We start from the raw sequence: 21,923 nt of genomic DNA on the forward strand, positions 1-21,923 counted from the left end.
CTTTGGAAATAGCCTTTTGCAGGCTGTTTTCTGGCAATGACAGTCTGGTGTGGCTTGATCCGACAAATATTAATCACTTGGTGAAAGGCAGATGTAGCCTTCTTCCTTTTCCAATAACCTGGTGCTCTTCATGCTCCCATCAACTGATGGAAGTTGAGATCCTGTCAATAACTGAAAATATGGTGGTACCTAAAATGAGCACAAGAAGGGTTTGCAGAATAAAGTGGTTTTGTGAGGGGTGGACAAGCAGGTTTCTCTAGGAATTACATAGCCTTGCACCGTACTCAGAAGTCAAAAGACTGGGGGACAGGCTGTTTATGAAAAGCAGAATGGAGACAGACTCACAAGGCACCAGCTGTGTTTTTACATGGCGTTCCTCATCTGTGGTGGCCCAAGGACATCCTGTCTTGTAACAGACCCTTGATGGTGAATTGATGAATTTGAACTCTTTCTGTTGATGAATTCAGAAAACTTCTATCATCAGCAGAGTTTGGCCTGGGGATCAACTCAGAGTTAGGATGTCTTTGCCCCATTTATTGTGCCATCCTATGCAACACCTTTTGTCTCAGGGGACTTCAGGTGCTGAGGGAAGCTGCATAATGGAAATCTCACCAATAGAGTGGAACATTTGTCACGTTTCTCCTCTTCTACAAGGACCCTTCCCTTTTCTTTATATCTCTTCTCATTTTGTCAAGTAATGTATCTGTGCTCTCCGCACTGTCAGCCTTGAGAACAATCTCTGCATAATATCCTCCAAAGATCAAATCAGGTCTAAGCAGGTTTTTTTCTTTTAACTTTTTTTTGTAAGGATACATTCATCAGATGAACATATGTCTGTTATTCTTTCACTCTTGATAACACAGTTCTCTGCAGAGAGATGTAATCTTATTGTTGTCGCTTGTGCAACCTCCCTGGCAGGTCGGTCCATTGGTTTCGTGGCTGTGAGAGGCTCTTTGATAGAAGCTGTATTGCAAGCACATCTTCCACCTAGTGCAGCCAGACATGGTGCTGGAAGCGCATATGCTGTAACTGTTTCCCCAGGGGGGATATTTAACAAGGAGAGGCAGTTATGAAATGGATTGACATGACCAAATGCTTAGTAAAATAAACTCCCGGCTAACTGTTTTACCATTGATTCTGTATAAATTAGCCTCCAGCACCGAATTTCAGTGAAAGGAGCTGGTGTGATGATAAATGACGTTTCCTTGTTAGGCAACATAAAAGGCATTTGAACGAACTCACCCTGCTTTTCTGCAGTCCTGGCCATTGGCAGCTTTTACAGGGTGAAGCTGATCTGTGTGCTAAGCAAGGCTTGAGGCAGTCCAAGCAATGTTTGAGACTAGCAGCACGTTCTTGGAAAGCCTCTTGATGAAAAAAAGCACCAAATCCAGAAGATTTTAGTCTTCCAGAGAGGTCCAGTGATTGTTCAAAGTGAAGTGCCCATGGACCTGGGTGCTGTACAAATAGCAGAAGGGTTGAATTTGAGCCTGGCTTCCAGATGCTCACGTGGGGTTGCTGGATGAGGGATTCTTGTCATTTTGAGTCAGTGACAGTTATCACCCATCCTAATTATTAGCCAGAATCTCAGCCAAGAGAGGGAACCTTTTTGTGCTACTGTGTGCAGACAGAGAAATGCAAGCACTCACAGCTGATGTGGTGCAGAACAGGTAGGATTGAGGGTAGGAAAGTGCAAGGGAAGGAAGCCATGGCATGGCCACCGGTATTGCATCAGTGCATTTTAGGGATAGAGGTGTTGGGGATATTGGGAAGGGACTGAGCATAAGTGAAAAGGGACAGGACACTGGAAGGGACAGAGGGTAAGGATGAAAGCATGTGAGGAGTAGTTTGAGTCTTGGCTTGTGGAGAAGGTGTTGGGGAGGGTTGTAGGGTCTTGGGATTTCCTTGCACTTCGGATCACCTGCAGCACCTACGAACAGGAGCTGTGGTTTGTTAGGTTAGGGCTGAGCCATCCTGGCTCTGGCAGGAGCAGGAGGGACTGGTCAGCAGCCTGCTGCTGTCGTGTGGCCAGGCCAACCTCGGACTGAAGCAGTTTGCCAAGGCATACATTAGACTACAGCAGTGGTATCTGAATGATTTGAACTGCAGCTTCTCTCAGGCTCCCAAGCGCTTAGTACAACAGGGGATGCTGCCTTCTCACAAGCTCATGACCCCACCTTTTGGTCCTGTGTTTCTTATTTGGGGTGATGACTACTCATTTGGGGATCATTGCTGCAATACCCGGCCTGACTGCCTTCACTGGAGAAGAGTGGGAGGGCAGTGGGGGCTTCAGATAACCCGTGAAAGACATGTTTCTTTGGTGCTATTTAAGTGTACAGAGTTACTGCTGTGGCAGTAAACACAACTGGCTCCATCTACACCTACCTGCAACCAATGAGCTTTTGTACCTGAAGTCTACAGAGAAGGACTGGTACACTGAGCTTAAAATACTCCATGGATAAAAACATACTTGAATAGGTTACTCAAATTTCTCTAGCCTCAGTCAGCCTGGGCAACTAAATGTGTCAAGAAGTTTCTGTGGTCTCAGGAAAGATGGGTTATTTGCGTTAACATTTCTCCTAGTAAGGTGAGAGATTCTTGAGCACAGCACATCTGGGAACCCTCTGTGTAATATCCCATCAACAATGGTGGGTGGCAAATGCATCACTAGCAAACATTCAAATACCCTTGGAGCTGGTGCGAAGTAACCTCTTCCCGGTCTCTGAGAGTTAGGAATTGGCATAAAGCATGAAATACATTGCTTCCTGATTTGTTGCTATCATTGTTTTTTCATACGGGTGTCCAGAGCAGCTCCATTTTCAATCTGGATGCCTTTGTGTTCTTCCATGTCCTCTGTACTTCCAGTGAAAAGCAAACCATGCTAAATTTATGCTTCCCAGTGGACAGCCCAATTAAAGTTGTGCAATGCTGCAGTGCCATGCTTCAGTGTTGGTCTTGGACTCTTTCAGATATCCTTCAGCCGTGGCTTTACTAAGAACATGAAGCTGGAGGCAGTGAACCCCAGGAACCCTTCAGAGATATGTGTCGCTTCTATCACCTCAGTTAAAGGACGATTAATGTGGCTTCACCTTGAAGGTATGTGCTGTAAAGGCTTCTTGTGCTTGTGTCATTCACTCAAACAGTCTTTTGATTTTGTCCTTCATCCTCTGCACAAAACTGCTTTCTCCAGCCTTTTCTTTTTGTATGTGCTGACCAATAATCTGTTACAAATAATTACCTTTGCCTACTCTCTCCCCAAGGGAGCCACAAGACCTTCCATGCTTCCATCCGTGTAGATTCTATCAGTGTGATCTCCGTTGATGATAGAAACCTCCTCGCTGCCACCATGATAGACATCCATCGTGGGAATGGATGTTTGCCTCGCTTGTGCGGCTGAGACTTCCACTGTGATTCCCAACACACTCTCATGGGGTCTCCGGTCCCCCTGCAACTGCCTCTTCCTTCCTTCCCTCCTTCCTTCCTTCCCTCCTTCCTTCCTTCCCTCCTTCCTTCCTTCCTTCCTTCCTTCCTTCCTTCCTTCCTTCCTTCCTTCCTTCCCTCCTTCCTTCCTTCCCTCCCTCCTTCCCTCCCTCCTTCCTTCCCTCCTTCCCTCCTTCCCTCCTTCCCTCCTTCCCTCCTTCCCTCCTTCCCTCCTTCCCTCCTTCCCTCCTTCCCTCCTTCCCTCCTTCCCTCCTTCCCTCCTTCCCTCCTTCCCTCCTTCCCTCCTTCCCTCCTTCCCTCCTTCCCTCCCTCCTTCCTTCCCTCCTTCCTTCTGCTCCTTTTTTCACCCGAGTCCATATATGTTGCTCCTCACCACAGCCATCACATGCTCACATACCTCCTTCCTGTGATTGTGTAATTTCCTTTGTTGACCTAAGAGCTCTTGCAGGCAGTTTAGAAAGGTATCGCCTCATGGAGAACACAACTGTACAAGTAGTATTAGGAGAATGCTGAAAAATTAGCAGAGCATAATACCATATCAAAACTTCCATTTCCACCTGTCTTGAAATAAGGTATAGATGAACTCATTTTTTATGCGGTTTTGCTCTTGGGACTTTCTCAGTTCATCTGGGCAAGGACTTCTTAAGTAAGTGTAATTTAGAACAAAGCAATGATTCTTATTATTGTTTTAAAAACAGTGTTATTTGTGAAGTCACCAAGAACAGAAAGCCATGCTCATTTAAGTGTTTTGGTGGGCACTGTGATAAACCATAAAGTTGTAGCATCTGTCATTGTCACAACACAGTTTAAATTTCACCCATCAAGATAACACTGTTGTTTGAAGCTGCTGGCTTCAACTGTAAGGAATATAAGAGCTTCAGTTTCCCTCTGAAATCAGTAGCAGTTGGGTCATCATCAACTACAAATGTGATATGCTTCTTTGTTTTCTTCTGAAGAACCATGAAAATATCAAAGCCAGTTCTGGTGGCCCATAGTCCTGCTCATCACCAACCTCTGTAGGATCTGTGCTTCTACGCCTTGGTGAATGCACAAGGCAGATGTGCTGTCCCATGTGCTGCTAGCCCTGACGTCAGTCAAAAAGCAGCATCTTGCTGGAACCCTCCCAGTTGCAAACTAAAAGTTAAGCAACTGTGATGGTTCAGAGAGACGTGATGTTAAAATACCTCCACCTCTCTGCAGTCACATGCTGGTAGGTAGATACTGTGCATCTCCACTTACGCATTTCTGGTAGATACCACTAGATACTTGGAGGCATCCCTGAGAGATTGGGCTGGTGAAAGAGCAGCATCTCTTAAACACTTGTTACGTGCAACCTCAGTAAGTACAGTGGCGTGTTGTCCCAGTGAGCTGGGAGGAAAGTGAGGCACAGTCATACTCTGCAGCTCAGGGAGTAGTGCATGTTGTTGGGATCCCAGTCTTCTAACAGGAAGAAGGGATGGGGAGAAATTAAACTTGTGCTGGGCTCCAGTTTGCAGAGTTGTCCTGCAGAGAGCAGAATCAAAAGGAAACAGAGCAAACCTTTCCTTTGCTAATGTCAGTGATACCTGCTTGCTTCGTGGCTGTAGCAAGAGGTGGGAGGAGGGAAAGGAGCCACCCATGTCTTCTCTGATGGCCTGTGGGATCAGCATGGTGGCTCAAGAGTAATCCTCCTGAAGTGTATTAAATCCAGACTGCTGTTAAGATTGTTTCTGGAAAAGCAGTGTGAACCCTCATTCTCAGAGATTAAGGCAAGTTTATTTTGGCCCGTCCAGGGTGAAACAGCTAGGAAAGGGTTAATGGGAGAACAAACCATAGTCAGGCACTTGATTTCCAGAAAGGACAGAGGAACAGGGGTTGTGACAAGGGGCTCTTGCAGAGTTCCGATGTGAAATGAAGCCTGATCTGCCCAAAAAGTGACTTTCCCTCCTCTGCGAGGTGGTCAGCTCTGAGTGTTTTGGGGCTGGAAGCCGGTGGAAACTAGATTGAGAATAACTGTATTGCTTCATCATCACCTGGCACATCACCTTCGGCATCATGCTGCATTGATTATAATAACCCAAGAAGTATTTCAGCATCTGACAATGTGCATTGCCATTTGTACAAGAGAAAATATCTCTAATCAAAGCCTTTACCATTAGTAAAAACATTGTCATGTCACCCGAAGTACCTCATCTGTGCTAGCAACTTGCTCTAAAATACAAGAAAGACAGATGTTCTGCGGTGTTTAGCTCTACAGAAGTAGCTTTAGATGGTAGACAAGGCTTTCCCGACAGCTCCATGATAAATCCCATTCTCAGAGGTTTATAACTCATTTGCTACCTAAAGAGGGATTCCTCCTGACCTAAAGCTTGGCAGGCCAAATCATTTGTGCTTCCTGTGTCTTTGCTGCTAAGCCGCGTGGTTTGGGCCAGCTGAGACCTGGGGAGAGCAGAGCTGTAGGCGTGTGCCCGAATGCAGCAGAGGTGGGAGGTGGAGGTGAGCTGGGTTGTCATCCTTCTCCATCCCTGACATATAGCAGTCACCCCAGGCAGTCGTTCTTCTCTGTGGTTATCTCCAGGGTACAGAGCAGATACGACTTTGCATCTTTGCTTTTGGTAGCGCTGTGTGCAGTGGTGGGATTTGCTTTCTGAGGCAACTGGTTGCCTTCTGACTCGAGGTCGCTGAAGCTAAAACTCGTCTGCAGCCTGGTGTGGACACCTGTCAAGTATTTTTTTGGAGCTGGAACCAATGCTTGTTTGAAATTCAGTTCTCACTAAGACTTTTGTTGAATTTACACCTGTCTTGTCAAGGAATCTGGCCCATTTTGGCAACTCCCTTTCTTAAATGGCCAGGTGCCTTCACTTTTATATGCAGATTTTATGCGGTTTGTGAGTTCTTCTAATTTTTCCCCCTAAGCTGTAATACTTTCAGAGGAACTCAGTGTTCACTAAACTCTTGCCCATTGTAGTGAATGGGAAGTTCTGTTTCCAGGGTCTTTAAATCAGCTAGTCCTTCAAGACCCTGGATAAAGGCAGGGAGAGGGCCACACACTCCCACCTTGCTCCCCTCCCTCATCCCTTTCTCCCTACCATTTACTCTTTTAATTTCCTAAAGGATGTTTTTTACAACTTGTCATTAAAAAACCTGTGTGCATCTCCTTGTCTTTTGAGTTCTGATCTATAGATGCTTTATGCTTGTTTTATATCTCAATACCAGGAATAGAATGATCTGTAGTAAAAGATGCAAAAGACTGCAAAAATAAAAAGAAATCTTTGCTGCTATTGAAATACATGACTATCAGTATGCACAGTGTTAGAATAAAACTAGGGATTAAAAAAACCAACCAACCAAACAAACAAAAAAAAAACAACAACAACAAAAAAAAACCACAACAAAAAAAAACCCTGCTTGCAGAGTTGTAAAATAAATGTGGCTTGAACTGTGGCATGTTTTTTTGACTCCATTAATACACTATTGTTGCTAACTGATTATTTATTTTCTGGTAGCAGCAAGACTCCCCAACTACCATGGGAGCCCATCGCTGAAGACCTCGGGTCGCACCATTTATCATGGGAGAGTCTGAAGCTTTCATTGTTGAGCTCCCAGTATCACTGTTTGACAGCCCAAACTGCGGCCATAAACCAGGACACAGTAGTTAAGCAGCGTCGAGTTAGACATGAGGGAACATTGCTTAATAAATCACACTTTGTACAGTAGCAAAACTCTGTAAACTTCAGGGTGAGCATTTAATGAGCAGCAGTATAGTTCCCCCGTGGTGGAAAAGAAGCGTAGGGCTGATCCGAGGCTGTGTGCATCCCATCACTTTCTGCTACTTTATTACTCATCATCTGCATTGTTAATTTTTACTGGTTCATTTTAGATTTTAAAGCTGTAGCTTTCTGGTGTGAATTTATACAAGTAATAATGTACACTCTCTGCACAGCCTAGGAACTTGAGGAAAATTCTTTTGTTAATCACTTCTCCAGGGAGGTTTTCCATAATTTTCCCTTTGAGAATTTTCTGGAGTTGCTGCTCTATTCTGCCCACCCTATAAGATTCGTAGCAGGAGACAGAAGTTTTCCTCACCCTGTTTCAAATCTGCCTCTTCTTTTTTTTTTTTTTTATCCATTTAACCTCTCAAGTCTCATGGACATCTCTTTGTCTGGGAAAATGGCAGCATAAAATGCAGCAAATGAAACTAATGAGTCTCAAACAAGCTGTTTTCCACTCATATGAGCGAGGCCAAACGGAGCAGTAAGATGTCGGAAGTGGAAAGCAGGGCTATCAATTGCCAGAGGGAGGAATCAGTGCCTGGGAGGACAGAGCAGCAGTGAATATGTCTTACAAGAGGAATAGCGGTGTTGCAGGAGAATAGACATTATGGTGCTTCCTTGCTTGTCAGGGTGGCTGTAAACTTCAGAATGTTCATGTCGCATCTTTTGTTGCTTACAAGCAGGAAAATATATTTGATCTGTTTATTTTCTCAGAATAACAACACAGAACAATTACAGTAATGGAAATAGTGGATTTTCCCTGATCTGGTGAAAATTCGGTGGGGACTGTGTTGAACTCTTGCTCTGTTTAGGGCTTGATCCATGGCTTGCTCACTTCATGCATCTCTTGCCACAGACTTCAGCAGTTCTCGTATCAGTTCCTTGGCTGTATTTGTGGTGTTAGGAGAAAACATTTTCCCACTAGAGAGTGCATCTTTTGTCAGGTTCAAACTGAGCAGTGACCTCTTGACATTTTCTTGTGGAAGGAAATGGTTTTGCAGGGAATGCAGCTGCTAAGACCTTGCGTTGAGGCTCAAATGCTCATATGAGCAGGTTGTGTCCTGTATCATGTGCCTTCATCCCGTCCTCTTCCCTTCCCCATATCGCAGTGAAATAGAGACTGTATCTTCAATGTATAATGAATGAACACTGTGCAGGGCTCAGAGAAATACCATGAAGACATCCATGAATCTATACAGACGTCGTGATTTCATTTTTTTAAATTACTTCCTCCAGCAGTCTGAGCACCAGCACCTATTTTCCTGCTTCCTTTGGGTTTTCATACAGCCACACGCCCTCAAAGTGCAGCAAGTTTATTACTAGAGACAATATTGATCCAAATGCTGCATCTCAGCCTCTATGCCATTCCCATCACAAAGTTCAATTACTGTTTCAATTACCTTGCAAGCCCTTGATGAACATTCATTAGTGGGAAGTTCCCCATAGTCATCTAGCTGTGCACAGTCAAACATTGCTGCATTGAGCAGGCGGCAAAGATGCTGTAACAGATGCAAAGGCAAGGATGCTGCAGGGGAAGCTGATGATCCTTTGGTCTCTTTTATTAGGAGATCATTTCATGCTGGTGCTGGAGCTATAGGTCCTAGGGTGGAAATGGTAGAGGGGGGTGAAGTTGCTGGCCAGGCTGTGACAGCACAGATGGACTTGAATCAGAGTAATTAAATGGTGTCTTGACTCAGGACCCAGAGTTGTTTTCAGAAGAACTCAAAGCCATTGGGAATATTTGTATTTGCTGCAATAGGCTTTGAGTGCGATCCACATAAACCAAGACAGGAGAGTGTCTTCTAAAGGAAGCACAATAACCAAACTGCAAGTGATTTGCTTTGAGTGGAGATTTTCACTTGGGTTTTGGAGTCAGGATTATACTAGAGATCTTAATGCATCTGTCCCACTTGGGGTTTTTATACTGCCTCTCACTCGTTGAGTGATCAGGTCATAGAGTGAGGAGCCCTAGGAGAATTTATGGCACCTCTAGACAGAAGAGTGGCCATCTCTCACCCTTAGAAACAGTGGCTCAAGGGCAGAACTACATGAAAAAGCTTCAGGGGTGTTGTGGTTTAGGCCTGGTTGGCAGCCAACCACAATGCAGCAGCTCTCTCTCCCTTCCCCTCCGGCAATGAGAAGGGACAGAGAGCCAGGCTTGGGGTTTGAGATAGGACTGGGATGGGGAAAAATCCCCCTTTATGATCACGAGCAAAAGGCAGACTCGTTAGGGGAAGAAAAAAAGAACATACATTTATTACAGACACTAACAACACATAACAGAGTAGGACAGTGAGAAGCATTGCCACATCTTGAGAACACCTTCCCCCCACCCCTCCCTTCTTCCCGGGCTCAGTTCTGCTCCCGATATCTCTACCTCCTCCCCCAGTGGCGCAGGGGCAGGGAATGGGGGGTGCAGTCAGCGCTGCCACTTCCTTCATCTTCGGTGAGGGGAGTGTCCGGAACTTGTTCCCCCTGCTCCATCGTGGTCCCCCTCTCACAGGAGACAGTCCTCCACAAACTTTCTCCGACATGAGTCCCTCCCATGGGCCGCAGCGTTCCCCACACTGCTCCGTCATGGGTCACTAACTTCCTCCGACTGGATTCCCTCCCACGGCTGCAGCCCTTCCCGAGCTGCTCCGGTGTGGGACACCCCCGCATGCTGCAATCCTCCCAGCACTGAATTACAGCAGCGGGGCTGCCTTTTCCCATGAGACCCCGGCCTTCTTCGGGCACAGCACCTTGATAATCTGAGCAGGAGCCACAGGCCATAAATCAATGTCTGCTCCACCGTAGATCTTTATGGGTGGCAGGGGGGGCCACCCTGCCGTCTCACCACAGGATACAGGGGGGTCTCTGCTCCGGCACACCTCCCCCCTCCTTTCTCCCTCCGTTCCTCCACTGACCTTGGTGTTCATGCAGCTGCAGCAACTCCTCCTCACCAGTCCCACTGCCCGTCACCACGTCCCTTCTTAAATACGTTATCGCAGAGGCGCAGCTGATTGGCTCAATTTCCCAAACAGAAGTGGAGCTGACGTGGAGCTGGGGGAGCTTCGAGAAGCTTCTCACAGGGGGCCGCCCCGATAGCCCCCTCCCCGCCACCAAAAAAACTCCACCACTCACTCAGCCCAGGACAAGGGGGCATTGGGGCATAAAGGCCTGTCACATTAGCTATCATGATGTTACAGCCTGCGGTGCACTCTCTTACCAGTAAGAACAAGGACCCAACTGACCTTCTACTAACTAGCTTGTGCAACTCTACAGAAAAACTAAGGGGGCAATCAGGCCATCTTTGTAGGAAAGTCATGAGTGTTTAACCTTCCTGGCTTTTGACTGCTTCACCGTGCACCCTGTGTGTGCTCTACATGGGGATTTTCTCTGGAATCACGTTGCACTGTAAGTGCATCAGCCTTATCATTGCTGTCTGTGCAAAACTGAAGATGAAATGATGCCTGATTTTGATACAGGGAAGCAGATTTATTTTTACATGTTCTAACATTTGCTTCCCTTGGTTCATGATGAATGCTTGAGTGGCTCTGAGTTTGGTATTCCCATGTCTAAATTGCATTATAAATTTGTGTTTATAGGTTTACAGATGCCCTCTCCAGAGTACATAGTTGATGTAGAGTCTATGGACATTTTTCCCGTTGGCTGGTGTGAAGCAAATGCTTACAACCTAACTCCACCACACAAAGCTGTTTGTAAGTACATGGAAACCTCAAGCAGTGTAGATACTACATCCAAGAGATTTTTCAGGGAGTTTGTCTTATGTCTATAATCTAATTTTTGAAACTACCAACCTAACTAGCAGACTGGTAGCCAGTCTGTAAGTGTACTGTAATAAATCTAATTAGTGACTAGACTCCGCAGCACTGGTATTACGCAGTTCATACATATCTGTGTGATCAGTCCCTCTAAAAATTGGATTGTTTGGTCTGGGAAAGGCTGTTAATGTGGTTTGGGACTGCACAGTGTGGCTTGTGGGTTTGCAGTGGGGCTGTTGGAGTGAAACTAGGTTGTGTTGCACTAAGCCAAGTTCACTCAGGAAGCTGAGTGAAGTAGGAACACAGGAAAAAATAAATAATAGGGTGGAATGGACATAAAGAGGCCATCCAGGTGCTCCTTCTCCAAAACAGGATCTGCTCCATCTAAATTGAGAAACATTTGCTGGCCTCCTGTGATGGAGTTTCTGCCCCTTCCCAGGGTATTTAATCCCATTATTTCACTGCCCTTACCAGCTCAGAGATTTCCCTAGTGTTTAATTTAATTCTCTCCTGGCACAATTAAGCCAGTAGTGTTTTGTGCTGCCTCCAGTGCATATTAAGACCAATTTCTTTTCTTTCCATTTGCATTTGAAGGCAGTTCATGAGTGCTCAGTGGTTTGGTGTTGTTCTCCTGTTACTCGCAGAAACTATCGAACCCCAATCTGAATCCACCAGACAAAAAATTAGCCTCGCTGTTTATATTAATTAACATCTGAAAGGCAAATTTTAAAATGTGTCAACCCTTTTGAATAGTTAAATATGCTTAAGTTAAAAATCAGGCAGCCAGGGCCTAATTTGGGAGAATACTGCTATGGCAACATTATGCAGCCTTATCGCAATTTATAGCTAGGGATAAATTATGCTGGAGGTAATCATGCTTGTAAAATGTAATCTTATCCATATGTGTTTCTGTATGGAAAAATATTTGTGTTTTTATTTTAATTTTTTTTTTTATACTGATCCCATAAAACACAATATTAGCATTCCAGAGGAGAGATTAAATGTACTATTACAGCTTTAAAGTAGGTTTTAATGATGTAGTGACTTACTTAAAAATACCAAGAGAAGATGGCGATAGTAATTAAGTACCATTTCATTGTGTTAGAAGTCATTTTATAGTCAGTGCATTTATACAGCTTTTTATGCATTATGGGTGTATTTTATAGGACAGAAGGATACAAAACTATTTTTTTCTTCCTTGCTTCATTTTCGCAGTGCGAAGGAAGAGAAGAATTGCAGTTGTGCAACCAGAAAAGCAGTAAGTTTTTGTTATTTAAGGTGATATTTTTACAGGGATGCATCAGGTCTTCCAGGGGAGATAATACACAGCAGCTGAGTGACTTTACTAACTACTGCCCAGTTACTGCAGCAGAGTCGACAAAGGAAGTCTTTTAAATCTAAAATATTTGCAAGCATATTAGAAAGTGTTTGTAATAGAAATTTTTTACTGGTGGAGACTGCGTAACCAGTGTCTGATGGCCAGTAAGGGATGCTTATGGAAGTTGGACGTGTACAAGGAGGGCATTTCCTTCTCTAGCCCTTGCAGTTTCTAGAAACTGGAATTTAAGGGATTTCAGCATGAATATTTACAGCCTGAAGAGCTGAAGCTCACAGTCCAGAGTATATTTTTTGGAGGGGGGGTGGATCTGTCTCCTTCTTCTGCAATATGCTGTCACTGGGCTATAATAAACCATGTGGCAGTGGGGTTGCGTTTGAGGTATCTCCATTCCTTGGTTGAGGCAGGTGCTGCTGTATCTCTCGGTCCAGCCTGAAGGCTGGTTCTGCCCCTTTGCCCTGTCTGACACTATTAAATCCACTGAATTGCTATTTAACAGGTTACCATCCACAGTGCCTGTTGAGAAAATACCTCATGACCTCTGCCCAGTTCCTCAGTCAGACACAACAGGTAAGGCTGCTCAGCACCAGCAGGATGCTTTTTTCGAGGACCTGTTGGCTGTATGGAGGGGGATGACCGCAAAAAGGGTGTGAGTGTGTCACACGGGTGGGGAGATGGGACCACATCCTCTGAGGATGTAAGGTGGTGTGGACCCACCAACAGTGAGTGTCTCATGTACAGTGTGTGAGGGTCTGGTCCTCTGCATGTGAAGACTGTGTCTTGCTGGGGGTTAGTGGAGTTCCCCTGCAGCTTGCCCATTTCAGGTAATGATGTTAGGGCCGGGATAATGAAGCCCTGGTGGAGATGGATGCAACTTTTTAATTGGCATCAATGAAATTGCTTACACCAGGACTTAATGGGTCCCTGTGTTAGCATCAAGATTGCGTGGCGTGGCTGCTACTTCTGCTAAAGGCAAATTTTTGTCCCCTTCAGCAATGGCAGGAGGCTCTGAGAGTGCAATATTCATCCAGTTAATTGCATAGACTCAGCAGGAGGGGCAGGATTTAACTCACTTTATTTCAGCAGATGGCAGGACATGCATTGGCATCTGAGCCAACATCACAGGGCCCCATTACAATCAGATGGGGAGAAACGGGCTCTTTTTGGGTATGATAACCAAGAGTGGATAACCACTTGGATGACACCATGAACTGCATCTAGAAGTACCCATTTCTCTCCATGGGCTGTAAAGGAGCCTGGAGTAATTAGCCCAGAGCCCAGACAAAGAAAACTCCTCTGTAGACCCATGTTGGGTCAGGGGAATGGCACCACAGTGCTTACTGGGTTGGGCAGTAGCTGAAGAGGGGGGTTTGTAGAGCTCTCCACCTGAATTTTCTCCCTGAGCCGATTCCGTATCAGTGAGAGAGAGCTAATACATTCCCTTTCTGGCATGTTGCAACCGAGTCACTCACTTCCATTTGTGATGTGAGTTATGAAAGAGCCTCAGGTCACATTATGAATTAAATCCTTTCCCGATTCTCCTTTTGGTAGGATATGTGGCCAAATCAGTTGCTATTAAACTCGCTTTTCTTATGTCAGATGGATTCGAGTAGCAAAGGCTTCTCTACCTTCTATCTCAGGGAAGACTTTTTGCACCTCCTTTACTTTTCTCCCCTCCTTCCCACATCTAGGAGGAAGAAGAAGGGCCCTTGATTTATTACACAAAGGTGCTACACGCACGTCAATGCTACTTTCTCCTTGCAGGCACCATCAATGGGAGATACTGCTGCCCCCAGCTCTACATCAACCACCGCTGCTTCTCAGGTCCATATTTAAACAAAGGCAGAATAGCAGAGCTACCTCAGTCTGTCGGGCCTGGCAAGTGCGTGCTGGTCCTCAAAGAGGTACGGCTCAGCTATCTTTTGGGGGGATTCCAGGGGAAAGCATGGGTCGTGTTGCCAGGCCCAGAATTTGAAAAGAATGCACCTAAAATTGTACTGGAGTTCTGTAGTGCTTTCCATAAGTCAGAACTGCAATCTGGGAAGAGAGGGTAGGTATATGTATTGCAGGTTTTGATGGGAGAGGTGACATTTTTGAAACATGGGGAGTTCTTTGGGTTGGGAGTAAGTTTTGTCTTAACTGTGTGCAAGAGAACCTATGTTCTGTCCAGAGCCATCCCTAAAGAGCACCTCTGTGGTTGTTGCTGTCAACCTGTTTCTCAGCATTACGATGCTGTTGGGCCAGCAGGTTCAGTGTGGGCGACACCTTTGTCTATGTGACTGTGGTCCGATGGGGCTCAAACCATCAAGATCCAAAGTGAACAGGACAGAAAGCTGAGCAGGGGTGTGTGTGATGTGCTGAGTGGAAGCTGTGGTGTGCCCAGCTCTTGCTGAATATGGATGGGTTAATCCCACACAGCAGGGATGGAAGAGCACTGCCGTCTGTTCACTTCATCCTGACCCAACCGGTGCTTGCTTTGGGCCAAATCCAGAGCACTGAGCATTTGCTGTTGACCTCAGAGAAAAGCTAGCTTGTTTGAAAGAATGTATGAATATTTTCCACAAAGATTACAGTCCATATTCACAAGAAAGGCCAGCTGACTGCAGGTGGCAGAGGACAGCAAGATGGTACTGTTGAATAAGCAGGGTAGGATTGGTGCCTTGGACACCATTTCAGTTTGACTTGAGTATTCTAGAAATCCAGATCTCCAAGTTTTCAGGTCTGTACCTATATAACCCCCTGTTGTTGTGGATGCAGAGGCATATCTGAGCTCCTTCTGCCTTTGGTGGAAAAGCATGAGAACTTCTAGGTGTCCATTTATCTAATGTATTTTCAAGACCCTCAGTGCCCAGCTCAGGATCTTTGCAGTTGTCTGAAATGAGATGAAACCCAGCCCTTAACAGAAACACCTGAATGGTGAGATTCTTCCCAAATCAACCACCACTTCTGAAAGCACCTCTGTACTGTACTGTAGAGTGACTCCTGGGTCCCTATTCACTTCCCCATCACCTGTGTGCACTGTTTTATACACAACAGCACTGCTGGTTGTCTCACATGGTTGAGAGCTGGGCCACAAAGATAACCCAGTAATCCAGCTGCCTGTGCAGGTGGGACACTTAGATCTCAAAGAAGCAAGTCAAAAATAGCCCTCAGCATAAAGCAGGATAAAGTGGTTGCAGAGCAAAAATTGACAGCTGCCAAATTTGAAAGCAAGTCCATAGCGGCTTGTTGATGGGGAGCGTTAGCAATCTGCTGCTACTTGAAAAACAGGCAATGAAAAAGCAACATAGGGAAAACATGAGGCATGCACAGTCAATACTTATGCTAATGTTTCTTCCTCCTTCCCTCCTGGAATTTGGATTTTGAAAACATAAGCAGTGCAAAGCTTCTACTGAGGTCCTCCCGTAGTATCTTGGGGATTTGCTGCATAGACTAACACCAGCTTCTCCACATTTCTTAAGAATGGGACCAATTACCAACTGTGGAAACAAACCTGAGTTTCCTACAGAAAGCCTATTTTCTCTTGCTCTGCCTACTTGCAGAATTGTTTGCTGAAGTAGCAATGAAACATGGGCCTCTTGCTTTTGGAGACATGGACCACTTCCCAAGGAGCAGGACAACAGCAGTGGCCCAGAATTGGTCACTGTTATTTTGCAGATAAATTCAAGCTCATTCTGGCCACAGGAACCAGGTCCAAATTCTGGAAAGGGTGAAGAGAAAACATTCAGGATGTTGCTGTAGGGGAGAGACATTTGACTCCTATTAGCTGCTGCTCAGGTGAGAGAGGTGTCAGCAGCTCAGAGAACCATGGGGGAGGATAGGGGTATCCAGCACTTTGAGGAGTCAAAAAGTGGCAAACAAGACATCCCTGCATTGAGAAGAAGACCTGTAGAAGCTGTCAGAGCACCCAAAAGGACTGCAGAGCTGGGTGGTGAGAACAGTGCAGGAGATACCTCCTCCAACCCAAGACCACAGCCACAAGACTTTGCACAGCTGACAGGGCTCCCCATCCCTCCTGAACCCAGCCTTGGTGCTGGGCTTCATGCCTTTGTCTTGTTTTACACCAGCTGATAATGTGATCCCAAGAATACAAGTGCATTATAATTATCTCTCTTTCACTATATAGGAAAATTGCAGGCCATTGTAAATTATGCATCAGCATAACTTGTCTGGAATAGATAAATTATACATGGGCTTTATTTTGGCAGCACACAGGGGAGGGTGGGAAAGACAACTCAAAACAACAGCTACGAAGGAAGAGCAGAGTCAGTAGCAGTCTGGTGAGAGTTTTTTAAATCCCCCTGGTCTCCAGCCATAACTCACTGCCTGTAGAGATGATCTAGATAAAAATCTCTACTGGTCACCAGCCAGTTCACAGTGGGCAGCAGTTTTTGTGACGGAGATGCTGCTGTGTTTGGCACTGATGGAAACCCCAGACTAAAACCAGCTGTACAACCAACTCCTGCCCCATTCCCCAGCCTGGATTACTTAAAGCAAGAAGAAAGCAGATGGCCTCTCCCCAGTAGCACCAGGTGATGGGAGACCTTGCTCCTGGCTGAGTGCTGAGGGAGTAGCTCCCTGTCTTTTGCCTTCCTCCACACTCAGCCACGGGGGTTGTAAAAAATGCAGCACACCTGTAGTTCATGATGCTCCTCAGCCCTCTTTTCCCATAAGGTCTTGTCCTTTCTTACCCCCATCACTGATCCAGGGAAGCATCATCCTGGATCCAGCTCCAAACAAACTGGTGCTACTTGCCTACATGCTAATAGTGAGATAGCTATGGATCAATACTGCTTGTTTCTGGATTAAACAAGCTTAGGAGATACCCTTGTAGTGTGGAGTAGGAGCAGCTCCTCCCATTTGAGTAGTGTGAGCTGTCCCCACCTGGGATGTTGGGAGAGAAATAGGTCAGATAGGTTTGCTTTTGTGCAGCACCGCTTTTCCAACAGAACAAGCATTTCTGCTGAGTTCTGCGCTGTTACTGCATCCCCCTGCTTTCTGCCCAATTGCTTTGTCCAAGTGTTGGATTCAGAGGTTGTGAGCTCTGCAGGGAGGAAACTGCTAAGGTGCCTTCCAGAATGGCAGCCCTTGAGCAACATTTCCCATCAAACTCTTGAGAGCAATTGCAACTTACTTGTTAGTATGATCAAAAATACTGATTTTAATTTTGTGTGTGTTTGTGTGCTTGGATCCATGCAAAGCCTTAGGTGAGTGACAAGTAACTCCTGTGCTGTCTAGTGCCAAACTTATTTTTAAAACCTAGCTGTTCATTATTCCTGGTGCCAGCACAAGTTTCTGACCAGTGGTGTATTGTGGTTTCTTTCACCCCAAGAGGCAAGTGAGGCAGTAATGCCTGTTGTTCAACATTAGCTGCAAAGCTTATCTCATTCCTGAGATACTTGTTTGGAAAAGAAGTTGGAACTTGAAGCCAAATACAGTGGAGACATCAACTATTTCCATCCAACAACTGCATATGGGCTGAAAAATATTGACTGTATAGTGGCTAAGATATGTAATAAATGCTAACTTTAAGTTAAGTTAAAATAAACACATTGTCAGCTTTAGATTTAGTTCTTGGGACAGAATATCTAAAAAATACTTTTGAACAGTTCTTCTATCTATGCCAACAACTTACCATGGCAACGCTGTAAAACAAAATGAGATGTCTTTTTAAGATTTTGGATGATCTATAACAGTCCATATCTTAGGGAAATATGTTGTAAAGATTAATTAGCCTCATTGATTACTGCTCTTACTATTTTTGAGACACTTTGTTCTTTCTCTATTTAAAAAGAAAATGGACTTTAAGGTAATGTGCCTGTCCAGCTGATGGAAACAGGAAAGATCAGCCAGCATTTGTGAAAGAAGGCTATTACACTCTAGAGCTTTAATTTTTTGGAGCACAGCATGACTTCTTAGGAGAAATTTGCATAATTAAATCATGGTGCTCAGAAGATTAAGTAGCTTGTTCTGAGCCTTAGGTGTACGATTGAACCAGATTGATGGTGTTACCATTAGTGATCAGATATGGTGTTGGATTGTCAGAAACCTCTATAGTCTGGAAAGATATAAACTGCATTTCTGCAAGAGGGTTCACTGACATCCTCCTCAAGACTGCGCTGTGGACTTCAGCTCATCTGTAGTAGTTCCTCCAACATAGGATCTGGACATCTGCATTTTTGAAATGTCATGGCATGTCAACACTTAAGCACTACAATCTTGACTATGACATAAGAGTCACAAACAACTCGTTTTCCCCCCTTCTCTTTCTGTCCCACAGGCATGTCATTATTCCAAGTAAAATAAAATAACTGCTTACTGTCCTGCCTGAAGCTAGCCTGGGAGTTAGGGTCTCTCCTCTTAGGTAGAAGATGTGGGTTCGTATCTCAGAGGAGGGTAATTTAGTTTCTCCTCATAAGGGTGGTGATCACCGGGCTTGAACAGGAGAAGAGTTGTGATGATATGTTGAACTGTACCTCGTCAGTGATACCTCCTGAGAACGCTTCATCCAGAGTTGGGACCGTTAATGAAGAGGGATGGAGAGATCTGAAATGTGCGAATACCGAAAAGCTATGATGGGAAGAAAGATGCTGAACTGCTCAGTGGCATCAAGCATGTCTAGACATGCTCAGAAAAGGGCCCTTGTGCACTTGAAAATCTATGACGTGGAAAACTTTATAGCTGTCAGGTGCTTATAAGGTTGGGTAGAGGCTTGTGGTGGTGCTGTGTGATCATGGTCACTGATGTGACTCCAACCAACTTGACTGGAAATCCAAATCTCAGCAGTATCAAGATGAAACCTCATAGATGCATAGCAGCAAAGGCTGGTGTTGTCTAATCCACCCCTCTGCTCCAAGGCATGGCTGGCTGCACCCAAACCATTCCTGATGGAGAGGGCTGGAACGAAACTTCCAAAATCTCAGACTGGTCACACTCCAGCCAAAGGGAATTAATTTAGTGAATCAGATCAATATTTGACTGGTCTGATATGGGTCCAGAGAAAGTTGGGAACTGGTCTAGGTTTCTTCGCTTTTTTTTGCTTTAATCATAGTTAATTTTTCCACAAGAACCAATGTTCTTGTTTTTCCCTAGCGTGCAATATGAAGCAATAATGTTGTTAGAAGGTAACACTGTTAACATGGTGATGGACATCTGCTGTATGGTAAAATGCCAAACCGAGTGTCTTATTTGAGATAAAAGAAGAGTAAAAGCCAGAGGTTTTAAAAAACATTTTTTCTTCCCTTAAAGGGAAATGATTGTTCTTACAAAACACTCTTTTTTTAAACTGAGTTTAGAAGTTTATGGAGTCCTGCTGATGACAAGCCAGCTTTGAGAAAAGTCCTGGTATTGTGGGTATCTTTTCAGGGCTGGAGTTGATTAGGTGTCTGGGATAATGCCCAGACATGGCCACACTGTTATTTGCAGGGTTGGATTTTCTTTTCTTGCTCATTTCGTAAGTGTTCTGACAACTCATACAAACACCATGGCCCTGATAAAGGAGCAGGAAAGCACTGTTTGTGGGAATCGGTCAGCAAGAGACCAGAGCTTTCTGCTCCTGGGTTTCCCACTGGCAAGCAGGGTGGGTGTAGAAGTGTGCTTAAGGAGAACTTTCCCAACAAGCTCCTGGGTAGGTGTTAAATACCTTCCCAGATTTGCTGATCAAGAGGGGAACACATCTGATGAGTTGTGAACGAGCATGGGAGCTACCCAGGCACTCAGTGTTTTTTGAAAACCCACCTTTGGCTTCCCTACATCGGGTCTCAGTGTCTGTGTCAGAGGCCACTCCACCATCAGTTTGTACAGTGAAAGGCCGACAAGAAAATACATGGATGATCAACTGGATGGGCTCACTCTCTTGGTAATCCGTATGGCTTAGTAACTAGTGTAGCGAGTTGTGTGATGAGAGCTGGAGAGCTGTGGGTAAATCTTGTTTTGTAGTTTTCACCTTGTGTGAGATAGGGAGTGTGCTCCTGCCCTTTCTCATGGGGTGCTCTGAGATGTACAGGTGATCAGAGCTGCAAAAGATGTGGGTGTAATTATTAGACATTGCTTTAGGTGTCTCTAATGGCACATTTTTGAAGAGTGGTTCAAGTAATGTTTCCAAAGGCCCAATGATAAATTTTGCTTCTAGTAAATAATCTAGCCAAGAAACTCAAACCATTGCCATTTTACATGGTATTGGCAGCATTAAGTGAAGCCCTTGCCTGAAAATTATTAATCCTATAAAGTTTTCAAAAAACTGGGAAATCCTCAGGTTTCTGGATTAAAAACAAACAAACAAACAAACAAACAAACCCCAAACATAAACACATTGCTCTTTGCGATATGACCTAGTCAGTTTTTAATTTGTGATGAACCATGTTCATGGGTGCTGGGGAAACTTAACACTCCTCATGCTGAAATCAGTTGCAGACCCCCAAAGAATTAAAAACAGTTATTAGGTAAAGAGCTAAATTATGTCAAAACCAATCCAGACTCACTGTGGGGTCATTCATGTGCATACAATGCAGAGTGTTCAAACACATGGGCTGGTGCTATTAAGAGATTTGTTTTTCTTGTATTTATCTCCTTAGGCCAAGTAGACTATTAAAGCTTTGATGCCCTGAGCCAATAGTAGCAATCATTTTTATTTTCAGAGACTTTGGATTAAATGGATTGGCACATGTGTTTTGTTGTATAGAGTGGACACACACTGGGTTTCAGGCACACCTCCTGCAAACTCTTTTTGTGTACACTTCATTAATATTCTGTTAATACAGTCAAGGCACGCAGCACTCAGACACTTAAGCATATTGCTGACTTCAAGTATGTGCATTTCCTCTTCAGTGTTCAGTGTGTAACAGTACGCATGACTTTGTATCTGGTTGAGCCATCAAAAGTGTTTTCATTAAACTGAGACAGTTTGGATGCAGTGAATAAAATATGCTTTGTGAGAGAATCTGTCTCAAAGAAAAATTACCAATTTTGGGGGCTAGCTATTGGCATTTAATGAATCACTGTATCAGACTGATGTGCCATCCACAAGATGCTTGGCACATTGATCCAATCTGGGACCTCTTCTCATTGCATCTAGCACTTAGCCTGTGCAGCCTTGGATCTAAATTGCTAAATTGGCACCTGTAATCTGCTCCTGCCTAAGCAGCACCTGTGTTCATAGTCCATGTGGTCAAGGACTACTTTTAAACCCATCAGTGTTGTTGGTTTTGTTTCTCAATAGGTTCTCAGCATGGTGATCAATGCAGCTTACAAGCCAGGGAGTGTTTTACGAGAACTGCAGCTAGTGGAAGACCCTCAGTGGAATTTCCAAGAGGAAACACTTAAAGCGAAGTAAGTCTTTAGGGTGTGCTCTTGTATTTGGGAGGCTTCAAAAATGGAACTGACTGGGGGGAAAAAAAAAAAAAAAAAAAGAACAAAAGATTTTTTTTCTATTGTGAGAGTTTTACTTTTCTAATTATCATTTTGCTTCATTGAATTATTTGACTTATTCTATAGCGACTTAAGAAATGAAATATTCACCTGAATGGTTTATTTCATTGTCTTTCTCTAAGCAGCCATCCAGATTTTGATGAAAAATACTATGTTTATTCAGTGAAGTCCTGAGTTCTATGATAAGCTGTTCCTATAAGCTTGGCT

The 21,923-nt window shown here is 44.6% G+C and overlaps 1 protein-coding gene across 2 annotated transcripts in view; it reads left to right on the forward strand.

Annotated features, from left to right (window-relative positions):
- The window catches only part of SFMBT2 (Scm like with four mbt domains 2), a 124,842-nt gene that overhangs the window by 82,062 nt on the left and 20,857 nt on the right, over positions 1-21,923 (forward strand). For both annotated transcript variants that reach the window (XM_042793019.1, XM_042793020.1), the window contains 6 exons: positions 2,967-3,093; positions 10,778-10,891; positions 12,170-12,212; positions 12,790-12,860; positions 14,055-14,194; positions 21,508-21,617. In XM_042793019.1, the coding sequence (XP_042648953.1) occupies positions 2,967-3,093; positions 10,778-10,891; positions 12,170-12,212; positions 12,790-12,860; positions 14,055-14,194; positions 21,508-21,617 (605 nt within the window). The remainder of the gene's footprint in view (positions 1-2,966; positions 3,094-10,777; positions 10,892-12,169; positions 12,213-12,789; positions 12,861-14,054; positions 14,195-21,507; positions 21,618-21,923) is intronic.

This window comes from Tyto alba, unplaced genomic scaffold, assembly GCF_018691265.1.
Source record: "Tyto alba isolate M040663 unplaced genomic scaffold, T.alba_DEE_v4.0 Super-Scaffold_2, whole genome shotgun sequence".
In the NCBI taxonomy this organism is placed as follows: Eukaryota; Metazoa; Chordata; class Aves; order Strigiformes; family Tytonidae; genus Tyto; species Tyto alba.